The sequence below is a fragment of the Perca fluviatilis genome, chromosome 4 (genome assembly GCF_010015445.1).
Source record: "Perca fluviatilis chromosome 4, GENO_Pfluv_1.0, whole genome shotgun sequence".
NCBI classification, from domain to species: domain Eukaryota; kingdom Metazoa; phylum Chordata; class Actinopteri; order Perciformes; family Percidae; genus Perca; species Perca fluviatilis.
In genome coordinates, this window is record NC_053115.1 from 12,423,993 (window position 1) to 12,441,523 (window position 17,531).

Consider the following 17,531-nt stretch of genomic DNA (forward strand, 5'->3'; position numbering starts at 1 on the left):
AATACAAAAAAAAGTCTCTCAGCAATTGTTAGTATCCACAAATGTTAAAGGTCCACCTTCACACACATTTTTTTTTTTTTTTAATACACTAAGAATAATTATTCATGTCCTGCAACCTGCTGACTGGTGATTTCCAGTGGCACTGTAAAATTCTGCAAACCGGTCTGACTGGATTTCAGTAAACCTTGTTGAATCAGTCTGGAATGAGCCCAGTTTTGATGAGACAGAAACTAATTGCAAAAATATATATGTGTGTATATATATGTATGTATATTTAAACAGAAGTCATATCTGTGGCTGACTTTTAAACCGACTTTATGTGTCTGATCTCTTTTGTACTGACAGGTAGACATTGATACAATCTGGAATGAACTTCACACATCAGTAGCTTCCCGTATTGCTGCAGGATGTGTCACAGACCTGGCGCTGAAGGTGGCACAAGGAGAGCTAAAGGTGTGTTTTTGTTACCAAATACCTTATCAACAAATACATGTGTTTTTTACTCAGGAATTTTAAGAGCTTCAGTACAGGTTGTGTGGGGTAAACAACCATTATATACACTTCGACAGTAGAGCTTTAGTAACTCCCCTACCGTAGATAGCTGTTGTCTGCAATGAACATAGCTGTACAGTATACACTTTAGCCAGGTGTAAGCTTAAAGATGTGAACTGCGATGGTTGACCCCTGAAAGCAGAAAGGTGTTAAAGTTTTTGCTTTCCTCTCACAGAATGGCTTTGCAGTGGTGAGACCTCCTGGACACCATGCAAACCATTCCTCCCCTCTGTAAGTACAGCAGCACACACACACACACACATACATACACACACACACACACACACAAACACACATATACCAGGAGGTCTCTACAAAGTGTTTCAAAGGATTTATTACAGATCAGCTACACTTCTGAGTGAGAGAGAGAGAGAGAAAGAAAGAGAGAAAGAGCCTATGTCTCTCTGTCTTAATGTGTGTGTGTGTGTGTGTGTGTGTGTGTGTGTGTGTGTGTGTGTGTGTGTGTGTGTGTTGTGTGTGTGTCTGAGTTTGTATGATGTGTGCTACCTGACTGATGCCCAAGGCAATCTACCTCCTCTGCTCAGTTTCTTTTACACTTTCAAGACACAAAGCAAAGAAACCTGTGCATGTGAGTGTGTGCACTGTAGGTGTGTGTGTATTTGTGTGCATGGATTTGTGTCAGTCTTTGATAGGAGGCATTAGCCAAGTAACCACATTCAGCTGGGACTGTGTGTGTGCTCAGCAGTGCTTGTCACTGTTTATTTATGGGATGATAATGACTTTTCTTGATGAGCAGATTTGGACAGCATATATGATATACCGTCTACACACACACACACACACACACACACACACACACACACACAAAAGCACTCACAGTTTACGACCCTTGCTGACACTGCCACTTCCAACATTCCTCCATTGTTTTTCATACATCAACACTTTTTTTGCATACCTTTACTGTAGACAGCAAGTGTTGAGGGAACTGTTGCGCCAAGTTGTGAGTTCATTTCTCTGAAATCATCTCACATGTCCTTCCAGCAATTCACGCTGTTATCATTTGGAATGTGAAGGGAATTTTATGATAAGCTTGGTTTTCTGTTTGTCACAAAATGTGTGGGTTCTGCAATTCCCAGGAGTACAAGATTTTAGGCTCAGCATAATGTTCTAATATGCAAAGCCGTTTTTTGTTTGTCAGCAGTGGAAGATGAAATGCAAAACAACTTGAAATGAAACATCCTCATTTCTCCAAAATTTGCAGTAAATGTTTGCCTGGCAGGAGTTTCCCTCTATGACTTGCACATTAGAGTCAGTGCTGTGATTGTCACAACCTGGACTGAATAGCCACCACATGACGCCATACAACTGATACATGTCTTAGAGGTTCCTAAGGTCCATATGGGGATTCTATGATATACATTTTCTGAAGATGTCGTTCTGATAAAAACATGTGGCTGCCTCTCTTCCTGTCTGTTTGTCCACAGGGGCTTTTGTTTCTTCAACTCTGTGGCCATTGCTGCCAAGCAGCTCCAAAACAAGCTCAACGTCAGCAAGATCCTCATCGTGGACTGGGTGAGGAACCCACCGCATGACCAGCATCACTGGTCCACACATGGATAGGAATAAACAGACGAAAACACACTGGCACACAAATGTATCATGGGCACAAACAAGGTCGCAGAAGCAGAGCAGCCCTCTACAGTAGCACTTCTATTTATCATTTTTTTTCATTAAGGCACTGTTATCTCTGGTCTCCATGTGAGATCTGAACTGTCACATATACTTAGACACAAAATCACACGCAGTCATATGAACACACACCCACACACACGTGCATATATTTTTCCGCAGCCAGGTGGTTGTCTCTGTTGACCATGTGTGTTTACATGAGCCTGTACCATGTCTTTACACACCGTGCTCTCTGACATATTACTGCATCAAACACTAATTACTACCTCCTTCATCAAAAAGCTTTTAAGATTGAAACACATTTGCTATTGACAGGGAAAAAGCCTTTTACAGACCATGCGCTGCATTTTGGGTCGTATGTTCTATGCATACTTCATGATAGGCGAATAGACAATGGAGTTCTCTTTTGATTGATTTAAATTGTTTTGAACAAACATGTGAATCCATCAAGGTTTTAATTATGTGTGAAATACCTGCTTCGGTCCTCGGAAACTTCCTAACATGTCATCCAATCGCTGTCCAGGATGTTCACCATGGCAACGGCACCCAGGAAGCCTTCTATAATGACCCGAGCGTGCTGTACATCTCTCTACATCGCTATGATGATGGCAACTTCTTTCCTGGTAGTGGACATCCCAGTGAGGTTGGTAGTCTTCTACAGCAGTGTTGTGTTTTTCTGCTTTGTTTGTGTTGTCATGGTGATGGCTGAGTGTTTGTGTGTGTTTGTGTGTCTCTGCATGTACCTAGATACACAATAGAACAAAAGAACAACACATGAGACTATACTGACAACACAGGCTTTCTTTGTAGAGTAGATGATCTGAGTATATTATATTACTTTGACTCCTAAGAATACAGAATTTATAAGAATACCTTCCATGTGGTGATAGATATGTTGGCATAGAAATATTTGGTAATGATGTGATTCCAGTGGGACATTAGGGAGATCAAGAGCCTTGTGTTTAGCATATACTTGTCAAAACAGGAAGAATGATTGTAACAATAAATCCCAGAATCAACATAATTTAATGCCCCAATTATAACCTCAATTTGGTCATGATGACTGATCACAGTCTGCACTGCACTGGAGAAAAATGGGACAGTTTAGTATGGATTATCTTGCGGTGTACAAGGGATTACGATTAAAAGATCTTTCCTACGATTGGGCATCAGACATCTCAGATCTGTCTCGATTAGACATATATACTGTGTGTATATATATATATATATATATAAACATATATATATATATATATATATATATATATATATATATATATATATAAACATATTTTACTTATACCACTGGAATCTAAGCGATGTAATCTTGTAATTTTATGCCTACAATAATAAAGCTGAACACAGTGCTTCAAGTTTATTCTGAAAATGTCTTTTCAACAACATTTAGAATTTCTGTTATAGTTTTAGGGTTTTTTCTTAACATAAATAACTCATATTAGCTTAGTTTTCTTTAGTTCGCTGTCATTCTTGCAACTTTTTGACTTATTCAACATGAAATTTCCAAATGCTGAAAATTTGTTTATCCGGTGAACTCGCCGAAAGCCTATCGCCTTTTGATTTTGTGTATCTGCTGTAGGTTTATTTCCCTAGTTGTAGTTTATTTAAGAAGCTTCAGGGCTTTGGATGTAATAACTCACAACAGGATGTGTACAGACGAATTGCATGCCTATGTTTGCATACAGGAAATTGAGATGCCTATGAATTCCGCCTGCGGTCTTACCAGAAACCAAGTGTGATGACTATCCCCAGTCAGATGAATTGACCCCAACCCATGGTGGCATTCACAACCCATTCAATCCCCCCACATCCCCTCCTCTTACTCTCCCATCCTCCCCCACAATAATGAGGATAAAATAGTCAATGTTTTCCCATAAAATCCCTCGATGAGGGACGGTACATAAAACACACTGCTGGCTTGGATGTGGCTTTGCCTTAAGTGGCCCCTCAACCTCTGTTGAGCTGTGTGGTAAACCTCTGGAGTCTCGCTGTCCCCCGTGTAGGTATATAACACACCATGGGGTAGGGGTGTGATGTCATAGCCATAACAGAGAGTGCCGAGTACCACACAGAAATCAGCGACGGCTTAATCCAGTCCAGCAACTCTTGAAACATGAAAGAGTGAAAGAGGACAGAGAGAGAGACTTGGAGCAATAGCAGGAATTGTGTGTGTGTGTGTGTGTGTGTGTGTGTGTGTGTGTGTGTGTGTGTGTGTGTGTGTGTGTGTGTGTGTGTGTGTGTGTGTGTGTGTGTGTGTGTGTGTGTGTGTGTGTGTGTGTGTGTGTCCGTCCATGTGCACATGCGTGTGCATGCGGGTACATTACCAGTTGGCAAAGGACAGAAGGCCTCATGTGTTTTTAGTTTGCCCTGTGAACATCCCGTCCACTGAGAGAAGAATGGAGACAGACGCTCTGCAATGCTCATCAGCATTCTTTCAAACATCCTCTCACACCCATACACACACATGTGTATATACACACACACACACACACACACACACAAAGGAAATTACCATGCCTTGTTGCCAAGACTATGTCAATCAACCTCCTCATTCTGCCCTCAAACTGACACATTGACTGATGGTGAAGGGCTTTGAGAAGAGCTAAATGGCTGCTAGCAGGACTACAAAGAGAAAGGCAGGAATCTTTAAACCTTCTTTCCAATAGCCGGGCCTCAGTTCACTCTCTGCCCCAAATATTTGAGGTCAAACTGAGAGAACCTCCATCCACTCTGCCTGGCATTTTGGAAGTACACGTCAATCTCAATACAGCAAATAAAATTCACTAAAATCATTTACTGTACGTCATAAAATGTAAATATGTAGGTTAGAGTAGTATTCCATGTATGTTTAATTTGACATGTCATACATACCAAACCTACTAAATGTCTTACAGAACACATATACCGTCATTCCAGTTATATACAAATACTATATTTTCAATATATAAAAAGAACATTTTACAAGATCAGGCAGCAATTTCCAAATGTGAAATATTTCCCAGTATAGCTATACCCTAAATCTTGGGAATCATAAATGGGTGTAGCTCTGTTGTGGCTCAGAGTGATTTATAAGGCCATTTGACAAATTGTATCAAAATCAAAATGGAGGGACAGGGGTGTTGAATTAATAGCCATCCGTCTTTAATTTAGAAATCATAATCACTCCCTGGTGTTGTCTTAAAGAGATGCAGTAACTTTTCCTCGATTGGTGCAATGCAAGGTTTTGGAAGAGCCTTGCTTATTTTGTGAACATTTGACACAAATCTGTCATTGTCATGCAGTTTCTCAACTTTCTCTGGGATTCATTACCTCTATTGACATTCACAGAGACTCTTTATCTCTTTGTCTCACTCTCTATGTCTCTCTCTCTCTTTCTCTCTCTCTCTCTCTCTCTCTCTCTCTCTCTCTCTCTCTCTCCATCCAGGTGGGTACAGGTGCAGGCGAGGGCTTCAATGTGAATGTAGGCTGGACAGGGGGTTTGAACCCTCCCATGGGTGATGCAGAGTACCTGGCTGCATTCAGGTAAAGAATGGCCGCAACCTGTCTTTATTAGGCACATCATATTTCTTTCCATACTGTAGTACTCTGTGATTTATAACCTAAAATTAAAGGTCTGCACTGTTTTTTTTGCTTGTGCAATTCTATTTGCTACAAATTCGATATACGTACTTCTACAGCTATGCCATCATAAGCTTCAGTTTGTGACACTGCTTTCAATCAAATCATTGTCAAGGTTGTTGTTTACATCCCCTCGGGTACTGTTTGCTGTCAGTTCTGTACCAGGATGTTGGAAAGCTAGTTTAGCTAATAACAAAACCAGGTTTACAATGACAGAATGGCAGAAACCAGCCAGGTCAAGAAAAGACAGAAAGCATATTATTTATTTTTTTTCACCAATTAGAATGAATTGCATATGCCAGGAGGACAAGTAGTATCTCAAGCAGGTTTCATCTCTGAGTCCTGATCTCCCCTAAAACAATGTCTACACACTTTGTATTAAATGGACAAAACGTTGATATGGTTTTTGCAATGATATAAGCCACAACTTTCCATTGTTTGTTGAGTGAAAAAACCCATTCAGAGATGTGTTAGTGAAACTCACCTTTGCTCTTACCACAATTTTCATTTCATTCAAGCTATTTTTCCTGAATGAATTTACTTTGCTTCTGCTCTGCACTGTGACAAACTCTGTCAGCAACACTGACTCGCCACTAGATGATTAAACATTATGTGAGCTCTACACGGTTCTGCATGCAGCAGACACAGTGGGTGGGCTCCTCGTCAAAGGAAAGATGCTAATGAGCTAACCCATACTGGTAAAAATCCATAGAGCCAATAGGCAGGCTCGGAAACACTAAGTCCAGTGTTTACTGGAGCTCTGGATGCTTATTAAGAAACAAATGGTCTTTTCCTGAGCAGGCGTCTGGTTTGGGTATTTTTCATACAGTTTGGTAAATGGCAAGTGTTTTCATGTGTAAAACTTCCTCAGTTAACCACACTGTAGTACTGTACCGTATTGTGTGTTACCCCAAGAAACTTTGCCCTGAATCAAAGCTCTGTGGAGACAGAATGTCCTGGTGGTCCAGTGGTTTGAGGTACATACCATGTAGCTGTGATGTCCGGGGTGCATATCCAGCCAAAGACCTTTTGTTGCAAGTCATCATGGGGAACAACCCCATATTTGCTGCCACTGTCAACTATCAAATTAAGGCAAAAAAAATCCACAATAATAAAGTAAAAATGTAATTCGGGTTTGCAACTGCAGCTAGATAATCAAGATGTTTAAAAAGCAAAATACATGAAGCGGCACAGAAGGGATCTTTGTAAAAACACATGCTACAAACATTTTTCAATGGACTTTGCCACCATTCTGTGGATTAACTGGTGCAAATAAAAGCATAACACGCTATGCAGACAAAATTTAATGCATCATGAATTCATGTTTATGCAATTAAGTATCTAGTCTGGTGCCAGTTCTGTAATTCAATTTAAATACATGATTTAGACGACGGGATGTTCCAGACTCTGTGTTTCTCTTCAGGATGGAACAGAAAACTAGCGGTTGTTGATGATGTGTGTCTCTGTTTTTGGGTGTGTGTCAGTGACAGGGGAAATATTGTGGTCGAGAGTGGCGGTGGGACTCTAGTACAATCAAGAGAAAGCGCAGCTGCGTTGAGATTAAGTGTCATGACATAGGGTGTGTGTTTGTGTGTGTATGTGTGGAGGATTACTAAGGTGGTCAGAATTTAAGGGCAGTCTAATCACCGGTAGCACAGCACACACACACACACACACACACACAACGTAACGGCCAGTTTCAAAGAAAGAGCATACGTATGTAGGCTATATATTTTGGCTTATGCATAGCATGTATGTGTGGATGCACATATTTTCATGTGCTTTTCTCAGTGGCTACTTATGAATGACAAACTATGGAGGAGAGGAAAGCAGAAGAGAGAGAAGAAGTGGGGGGTGCATTGTTAGGGAATCCAAAGGCGGCGTAATTAGGCCCAATGGATCCCAGATGGCTGGCTGTCAGTGACGTGAGAAGAGGGACGAGCTCCTAATAGGAACCAGACGCACACAAACGCCTTTGAACTGCCGCTGAGAGAGAGAGAGAGAGAGAGAGAGAGAGAGAGAGAGAATCAAACGCGGCATGGGCCATGCGCTCTTGCTAAATAACTGGCAGCGGGAAACGAGAGGAAGTGAGGAGGAGAGCATAGAGGCGAGGAAAGTGGTCTCCCCTGAGTAGAGTATACAGTATGTGGGCGTCTCAGTCCAGATATGTCAAGGGTCTCATTTTTATCTGCTTGTGTCACTCACAAAAACAGAAATTTTTCAGTGTTTGCCACCTGCCTAAATATGCTTTACTTTGACCGTTTTCTAATATTTATATATCCAGGAAAGTTTTTCAGAGCGCTCATGCTTCTTTTTTTCAGAAGTGTTCTGCTTCACTTTTAAACAGTTGCACACATTCACACCTGGGAGCTAGCCCACCTTCTAGTGTTGGCCACTTACCAGGAGCGGATCGAGAACAGAGATCAAGCGCTTGGAACATGGCCTTTGATAATTTATCTTTCATCAATTTCAAATGGATGGAGTTTTCAATGAACTAAATGTTTGCAGTTAACAATCCAGAAAAGTATTTCATTGTACAAGCGTTCCAGTCGCAAATCAATCACCTCAACTCTGCAGTGATTTCAGTTTGATGTTGTTTTTTGTACATTACAGGCAACTTAAAAATTCTGTTTATTACTGTACGGTAACTAATCTGTTTCAGTATATTCTGATGTTAAACAACCCCTCAATGATTTCCCCTCTCACATTTTTCTCTTCTATTCACTGTTCCAAGTATTCTTTCTTTCCTTTTGACAAATTATGAACACCTGCTGAAAGCATGATTTCTTAAATGTACTATCTAATTTCAGCGAGGCCAGAGGGCTTGCATGAATGTAACGTACGATACAGCATTTGGTTCACAGCATGATCGTTGTTTCCTCTCTTCCTCCTCAGAGCCGTGGTGATGCCCATTGCCCACGAGTTTTCCCCTGATGTGGTGCTGGTGTCAGCTGGCTTTGATGCTGTCGAAGGACATGTGTCATCACTTGGAGGCTACAAAGTCACAGCCAAGTGTAAGCCTCAATCAGCACCTCATTCTAATACAGCACACATTCACATTACAGTAACATACTCTTACACACACATAGGGACATAGATATGAATCAGTGTTAACATCACACAAAGTGCAGTCTGAAATCCAATCATACTTATTTATACATATCTGTAATGATTTCTCTGGTGTTGAAAGTGTGTCTTAGTTTCCTGAGGGACCTCATATGAACCTGCTTTTGTTTTTATTTCATGTTTTACCACTGTTAATAGTCAATATGAAGTTGTCCTGCATTTTATGTTACTATCCTTATTTTGAATGCAGGATAATAATAACTTTTAGATAAATGTAGATGAGCACTGATCTAAATAGAAATGAATGGTATCTATAAGTTAGACGCATATAGTATAGTGCCCTAACAATATATCGGTCGATCAAATCATTTTTTTTTTTTGTTGTGTGTGTGTGTGTGTGTGTGTGTGTGTGTGTTTTTTTTTTTGTGTGTGTGTGTGTGTGTGTGTGTGTGTGTGTGTGTGTGTGTGTGTGTGTGTGTGTGTGTGTGTGTGTGTGGTGTTCTCTACTAGGTTTTGGCTTCCTGACCCGTCAGCTGATGTCACTGGCCGGGGGTCGGGTGGTCCTGGCTCTGGAGGGGGGACATGACCTCAAGGCCATCTGTGATGCCTCTGAATCCTGCGTCAGCGCCTTGCTAGGCATGGAGGTGAGGTGTGTGTGTGTGTGTGTGTGTGTGTGTGTGTGTGTGTGTGTGTGTGTTGTGTGCGCGTGCGTGCGCGTGCATACGTACAGTATACTGTATGTGTGTGTGTTTCTGGAGAAATATACAGTGTGTTTTATCGAACTACTTACTCTTTTGTGTCCCAGGTGGAGCCTCTGTCCCAGTCCGTGTTGGACCAGAAGCCTTGTGAAAATGCTGTCCAGTCACTGCAGAGAGTCATCCAGGTTCAGGGTGAGAACTGATACCTCAATAAAACACAACCTGTATGATTCAGAGCCCTCAGCAGCATGTCACTCAAAGGGTTTGCAGCACTGTGAAAAATATATGCCTACACATTTTTGAGTGTTTTCTGTTGGGATGGGTCATGGGTGCATAAAACAAAGTGCAACAAATAAATCTGCCACATGTTAACACACACAGTTTTTCATCCTATATGCCTGTAGGCCAATGGAGCGAAAAAAAATAAGAATTGTATTAATTAAAAACAACTTTACATATTTGTCCAGAGTCCTGCATGTTTCCAGTTTTGCAAACCTGCTGCTAAGCATTGGAACCGACCCGCTACTTGCAAATTATCGCTAAAACAATTCCAGACCCGACCCGGCCTGACACGTTAAAATAAGACTCACAACCTAATATTATCAAATAATCTCTAAGCTAATATCTAATCAAATATGCTCTGAGCTGACTGCTGGGCAGTACATTTTATGCAAAAACTGTAGGGGTGCATAACAAAGGAGGTAAATAAATGTTTAAAAAAATAAATGTTAAGTAAATGAAAACATGTTACACATGCAGATTGCACCGGCAGAAAAGCCCTCCATGGTTTTTAGTAAATTAATATTACTATAATACTATTCACTTGTATTTCCACCTGAGCAGACCAACTGGATGGCACAGACACACACTGACACCTCTTCAAAACCAAAACCATGTGTAATACTGTATTCCACACAGCGTGGACAGCTTCATTCATTATTTAAATCCTCCGACGGGACACTGGATTTAACTGTTAATAGACCTTGTGCAGCAGGCTGTTCTGAAAGATTAAGAGTTCATACATTGATATTGTTTGTATAATAGCAGAATAGCAGCAGACTATGAAATCTCCAAACCCTATGTTTTGTTATTTTGTCTCAACATTTTAGTGTATTGTATTTTTTACTGTTCAAGTCAAGTCCATTTTTATTTATATAGCGCCAACTCACAACAGAATCTTATCTCATGACACTCTTCATATAGAGCAGGTCTTGACCATACTCTTTTAAGGACATGAGGCATAAATTAGGTTTTTCAAAATGGAGAGGAGGAGCAGAACCGCAGAGTTCAGAATGATGTATTATTTTGCCTATATTCACTGTACAGATTTACAGAATTACCGCGGAAGCACAGGTTCAAGGCTACACCAGCTGCATGTCCACGATCTGTCACATTTCCTCTGTTGCTCCTTACCTTTCAAAATTCAAACATGAAAATCATTTTTACAATATAGATAAATAGAAAATAATTAGCTTTTTTTAAATTTGATTTTTAGACCCCCCAAAATTGGATTTTCACGTCTTCGGGGAAGGGGGGGGGGGGGTCCTTGGTGTTCATTAGGGTGTCAGAGACCTCCATTATTTCGCACATTTGTGCTGTTTTATTCTTCTAGTAGTTCTACTAGTTGTTTGCAAGTATTGGAAACACTTAGAAATAAGTGTTTCTAAAATCCATTTGATGTTTCCATTTTTCCTCTAAAGTTGTTGCCATCTTTCTTTATCTAACCTGCACAATTTCTCCTTCACTCCATTGTCTGTCTCAGTCGCCTTTAGTTTTTCACACTCCATGGCCAGCCAGTAACATTCAGTAAGCTGCTTCAGTTGACAAGCAAATGTTACAATAAATGTGACAAGTAAATGTAAATATATTCCTATCAACTGATTTGAAGTAAATAAGCAGGCTTGCAATATACATCAACAAGAAAAATGAAAACAAGAGCAAGTTGTTTTTGCTCCCTGGTGTTGGCTGAAATACATGCGTTAAGTTGAAGATAAGATCAAAGAAATACGCCTGTTATGTAGCACCAGAGAATAGTCACACCACGTCATACCACGTTTACCACCTGAAACATTTTTAATATAGCCGCAAATGACAGATAGCTTAGGGTGAACAACATAATACATTTTTATAATGTTATAAAATTAATTATTATAATAACAAGGATTTTAATGTCAACATTTCAGGGTGTCCAAAATTCTGCGTTTGAAATGAAAACTTCTGCTTTGCAACCTTGCTTCTGCTGCTATCGTTTTATTTTACATTACAAACATTTTCAGTTTAATGAAGAAAAAAAATCTATTGAATATTTGTCAAGTTAGGGGAACATTTTTCAATTCTCAATCCACTTTCCTAGCTTTAAAATCCCATCAGTTACAATGAACAGAAAATAATTCCGTTTCTATTTGTTTTGCTTTTCCATACTCTTTAACTTTGGTCTCTTTATTTCTCCACACAGCACTCTTTCTTTTTTCGTCTCCTCATCCCTCCTGCTCACTGGCCACCTCTCCTCCTTTACATCCCTGTCTCCCATCCCTCCCTCCAGCCGTCCCACACACACACAGACAGACGCACACACGCACTCGGCCGCCCTGGCTCCAATTATCTTCAAACACTTCTCTGGCACACGACCTTCGCAACATCCCCTCCTGATTGCACACAAATGTTATCCCAACCAAATTAGATTAATTAAAAATATTTGCAAAGCCACAAGAATGTTAAGCCCATAATTTTGGCCCGGGGTGAAATATATGCAAGTTGCATGCACAGCCAGAACACACACGCTCATAGACGAACACATTTGCAGACACTGATTGATTTGACTTCCACTGTGTGTCACAGGACTCAAGTCTGGAGACCCTGAGAGAACACATTGAATTTAAGTTTACATTTCTGAAATTATCAACATGGATATTTGGACCCCAGGCTGTTTATAAGACAGGCAATGCTTATATTCAGATCAAACAGCTACAACTGGTGGATCAAACACCATGTACTGCTTCTTAATAATGCAGTGCAGGCACTTTCCCTCAAGGAAGCATTCTGAATGAAAACAACACTGGAATACCAACAACTGAGGCCATTAATCTTTCTCTCTTTCTCCTCCCTTCCTCCTCTCCCTCTTTTTCATCTCCTGGCTTCCTGCAGGTGAGTACTGGCAGAGTGTGAAGGACTCGGCCGCCACAGTGGATCTGACCTACCTGCAGGCGCAAAGACGGCGGCTGAGACGAGACTCGGACAGCGAGGCCGTCAGCGCCATCGCTTCGCTGTCGATGGGAGCGATCGCCTCTGACAAGTAGGGACGACATTGTATTTAATATCTTCTGCTTTAGCGACTTTACAATACCGCACTTTATGTATCATACGATCTTTGTCTTTTCTCGTTCATTAAGGAAACAGACACGGCCCGAAAAACTGACAGAGAAAGGTGATTCTATCTGAGGAAAGAGTATCCTGACTGCTGCTTTCAACCAAGTCTATGGAAAAACACACACACACACACAGACAAAGCTATGCATTTGGACCATCACTGGAAGCAGATGTCCTCCTCAGTTCGACCACTGTACTCATCACCTCACAAAAACTCCTCCACCAGTGTAACTAGTGGCTGCAGTCTGATTCAAACACACTGAGCAACAACATTCACCTGGGAAACATTCATACGTGACGCCTCCACAGGCTTTTCCTGGTCACTAAACTGAGAAGTGGAAAATAAAGACAACCAGAGGTGAATTCATGAAGGATCTTCACTCTCTTGTAGCATTGGCATGAACACACACTTGACAAAGCACAGCTCTGCAACATTAAACATTCACCTTGTAAATGACTCCCACAAGACCTGCGAGAGACTCCTCGCACTGTTGAAACCTTGAAGGCGGGGTCAAAGGTCACCTGGGCTTGCTGGAGCCAATCACTCTGAGCGGAAGGAGTCGTCCCTGCAGGACGTGCCGGTGAAGGAGAGCAGACATATCCTCCGCGTCCCACTATGATGATGTCATTTGTCTGAATGTGACAGAGATCCGATGAAGGAAAAAAAAACAAAAAAACAGGAGCTTCTGAGCGTTTTGCACTGCACCGTTCTGTAATGTGAACTTGACAAGATGGAGGAGACGCAGCCACATCGGCCATGTTGACAATCAAACATCTTGTTCGTTTGTGTTTTTAGTTAATTTCAATATTCTTTCATTTGACGTTTGGCACACATGTTTGTGAATGTCAGCAGCAGGTTTATTTTTTTTTGTTTAAGAATCCAGTAAGAGTGAAGCTACAAGTGACGTCTGAGATACATATGTTTCATATTGTTTTGAATGTCCACATATTTTCTTAAATCGTCTTTTTTCTCTTTTTCTTGGCCTGTCAGTGGAGCACATGCAGCAAGACTCTATATGGCTGCAGTTATTGTTATGGCTCCCCGGCAGATAAAAGAAGACACAGCAGTCTTTGATGAAGTGCATCTTAAAAGCGTAGACATACTGGAGATGAAGAGCTTATACCTTTAGTCATTGGAGTATCAATATCAGGGGAGAAAGAGGTTCTTTACACATCAGCAAAGACAGCAATCACCCATGATGCTTCAGTACAGCGTGACCACTCAGAAATGATTGTATATGTGACAATGCAGATAAAATTTTGGATGAGACCCATCCAAAGACTTCATGACAATCCCACACTTAAAGTGCACTTCCATTGCCCTCACGATTCGGGGATCACAATGACTTGGGTCTTAAAATCTGAACTTTGATAATGTTTGTTAAGTGGACCAGTGTTTCTACCTGTGGATGAGCATTCCTGCTGTACTTTGTAAATTTATTTTAAACTTTTGTTAATAACAAGGACAAACGGATGTGTACTTTGTTCATCTTTGACGTAGCAGCGTTCCGTTTACCGTCAGCGGCGGGGATGTTGTGCTCCCCGGACCAAACAACGACATTTTAGCAGTTAGGATGGAGCAATAATACTGAGATAGTTGAATACCCACACAGTGCAATTGGACACAGGTTAAGCGCAACCAAAGTTTATGAGAACAATGTGCCGTCCCAGGACTGGCATGGCTTAAAGAACTTCAAAGACTTTGAAGAGTTTGTGAATGTTTCTTTTTTCTATCCAAACAGTTGAACAGCACAAAAAGCACAGGACGGATATATAAACAAATTAATTTCTTTAAAAAAAAAAAAAAAAAAAAAAATCTTCTATTTAGATTATGTGTCTTTGAAGTGCTCTTTGTATGTCTAACATAATTTTGACGGTGCTATGGATTATTCCTTTTTAAGTGCAGTACGTTTGCCAACGTATGTTTCTTTCTTTACGTTGCATTGTGAACGCAACTCAAAACCTGTCAAATCTTTGTTAATGTAATGAAAATGTGAAAACGAAGGACGGTGAGTTTCAACTCCATATCTGTAGGACAATCCGAGTGTAGCTTTGCATAGTTTTACGAGAACATTCATGACAGTAAGCTGACATATCTGATGTCTTATCTTTTGTCTTAATTCATGCAAATGACTTATTTTTGTATTTGATCTAAAAAATGTATGTACTTAGAGACCAAATTTTCAGCCTGTGTGCCTTGGAGTATCATGCTGACCAACCTGTGTGAAGGTAGCCTTAACAAACTGGATCTTAGTCAATACTGCAGGCAAAGTCCAGTTTTCTCTTAACAGACTCTCTGACTTATATCTGTACAGTGTACATAATGACTTTGTTTTGTTTTTTTGTCTGCCTTTGTCTTTTCTATTATTTCTGTTTCCAAAAGAAATCCTTAATAAAGGTAAATTACCAAATTCACGCGGCTTCCTCTCATATCTGAATTACTACTGAATGCTGACACATCATGCATTAGTCCTTTGATTATCAAAATATGACAGTCATATACAGCATTAAAAAAAAGAGTTTTATTGTCCACAGGAGCTGACACAATAAAGATTATCAAAAGCAAATGCAAAATGATACAAAAGAAACATGATCAAACAGTAATTAGACTACTATGGTTTCAAATTAATCCTCTATATTGTGTCTGGAATCACTTCATCATCACTTTGTCGCATTTTACAAGAAACTTTCTGCCTTTATTTTTTGCGTTATTCAGTGAAAACGCTCACAGCAAGTTTGCAAAGATATTTCATAAAGTTGCAGGAAATACACATTAATCAGATTGTCTTGCATTTTAAAATACAACTTTCTGCGACGCTCACTAATAACACAAAATCTAAAGTGAAAATAAACTGAAGTGGAATAGTGGCTAAAATGTGATCAGTGGTTTAAGACATTTTCCCATGGGCATTTTTCATTAAAGCCAAGTGTAATGCATGAGCACAGTTAAAGTAATACAGAGTGCATAGACCGAATTCACAAACAGATACGCTTTAAAAAAAAAAATTACACAGAAAGCTATCCAGTTACTACAGCACAACAAAGTAGAAGATCTGCGTCAGATTCCTCATGCTCCTCTTTTTCCCACAAGACTGGGCTTTGAGAGCCAGAGCGATTAGCTTATTAGCATTTTAGCTGTAAACATTCATTGGCTGTGACCGCCCTCTAACCATCACTGTGCCATTATCATTAGTCATCTTAAAGTCTGTCTGGCAGTGAGTCATCCGATGTGAAGAGTCGGGTGGATGATGGTTATCACGGTGTTACCCAAGGCACTCGAACCAGCAGCCATTTTGTTTCATTGTCAACGCAGGCCAGCTGTTTGTTGTTGTTTCCCCTTGTTTTCATCATTCATCAAATGTTCAGCACTTGACTGTCATGTCCTCACCAGTGTTTCAGAAACACAGGACTGTTAGAGTCAAGCTGCAAGAGTACATCTCAGTGTCATGAGTAGAGAAAGTGTATGTGTCCAGAGAAAGAGAAAAAGGTTTTTTGAAAGAAAAAAAAAATGGGGGGGTGGGGGGGGTTGTCTTGTGAGGCAGGAACATATTTCTTCTTTGAGTGTAGAGTGTAGAGAATTTTCCATTTGTCGGTTTTCTGCAGAGATAAGAAACAGAGATGAGGTAACATTGTAAGTAACATATTCAAGATAAGAAGACATGTCATTCTGAAACATATTTCTGCAAAAAAAAGAAAGTCTTGAGATGTGTGTTGAGGTTATGAAATGTGTGTACAAACAAACACTTCTGTTTAGTGGAAAGTGGAAAAATCCCTACAGCTCCTTTAACTTCTCCTCTCTTGTTGTAACAAGCAAACATTTCATCCGGAGCGTTCTCAGTTCACCCTAATTACAGCGTGTCTTTCCACGCTTCAAGAAAGACACACAGAGAGAAGAAGTCAGAAAGAGTTAGACGTATGTTTGTGGGTGTCAGCCCGTCACATGACTTTCATTATGCCATAAAATGTGTAAACTGTAACACAAAAGCTTTTATTTTGTCATGTAATGTAAGTGTTTGCATTTGCTTTTATCTTGTATAAACAAAAGTTACTTTTGAAGCTGACGTTTATCGGTCTTGATTTTCAAGATTCAAAGTTACAATCCTTAAGATGTTAATAAAATCAAACCCTGTGTTTGATACTGCTTGTGGTCTGCAATTTTTCTGCAATAGTATGATTTATGTACGTTCAGTAATTACCTCTCTATATCGTGGTTTTTATTGGTAGTGGCGGACTGCACCACTCAGTGAGATTTAGACTTGCCTACCTAAACACGGGAGGTTCACAGAAAACAATTGTTGAAGAAAAACATTTAAATGTGCCTCTGGAGTATTTTTGGGAGCATTTAGATTTTTCTTTCTACTTGTAAAAAAAAAAATTATTATTTAAACTTTTATTTTAAATCACACATAACCCTTTTTGTTTCTGTGAATTTTGTGTGTAGATGACAGATCCTGATGCATTTTGGACCCAAGTTATGCTGCTTTTGGTTGCCTACGTGTCAAACCAGAAGTCAGTCCTCCATAACTCTCTATCCCTGCAGCTGTCTGAGCAAGGCCAGCACAC

At 40.2% G+C, this 17,531-nt stretch overlaps 2 protein-coding genes across 5 annotated transcripts in view; one reads left to right on the forward strand and one right to left on the reverse strand.

The window, feature by feature from the left end:
* Positions 1 to 15,383, forward strand: part of LOC120557555 (histone deacetylase 7-like) — a 44,791-nt gene extending 29,408 nt beyond the window's left edge. For 3 of the 4 annotated variants that reach the window (XM_039798006.1, XM_039798009.1, XM_039798007.1), the window contains 10 exons: positions 346 to 453; positions 728 to 783; positions 1,998 to 2,085; positions 2,726 to 2,845; positions 5,645 to 5,742; positions 8,734 to 8,852; positions 9,415 to 9,548; positions 9,710 to 9,794; positions 12,747 to 12,894; positions 12,992 to 15,383. In XM_039798006.1, coding sequence (XP_039653940.1) covers positions 346 to 453; positions 728 to 783; positions 1,998 to 2,085; positions 2,726 to 2,845; positions 5,645 to 5,742; positions 8,734 to 8,852; positions 9,415 to 9,548; positions 9,710 to 9,794; positions 12,747 to 12,894; positions 12,992 to 13,040 — 1,005 coding nt within the window. In that variant the 3' untranslated portion in view covers positions 13,041 to 15,383. The other variant, XM_039798010.1, reaches the window with a different exon arrangement.
* Positions 15,384 to 16,307: 924 nt separating this feature from the next.
* Positions 16,308 to 17,531, reverse strand: part of LOC120557556 (twist-related protein 2-like) — a 6,207-nt gene continuing 4,983 nt past the window's right edge. Inside the window, exon 2 of the mRNA XM_039798011.1 lies at positions 16,308 to 16,565. The gene's annotated coding sequence lies outside the window, so the exon portion shown is untranslated. The remainder of the gene's footprint in view (positions 16,566 to 17,531) is intronic.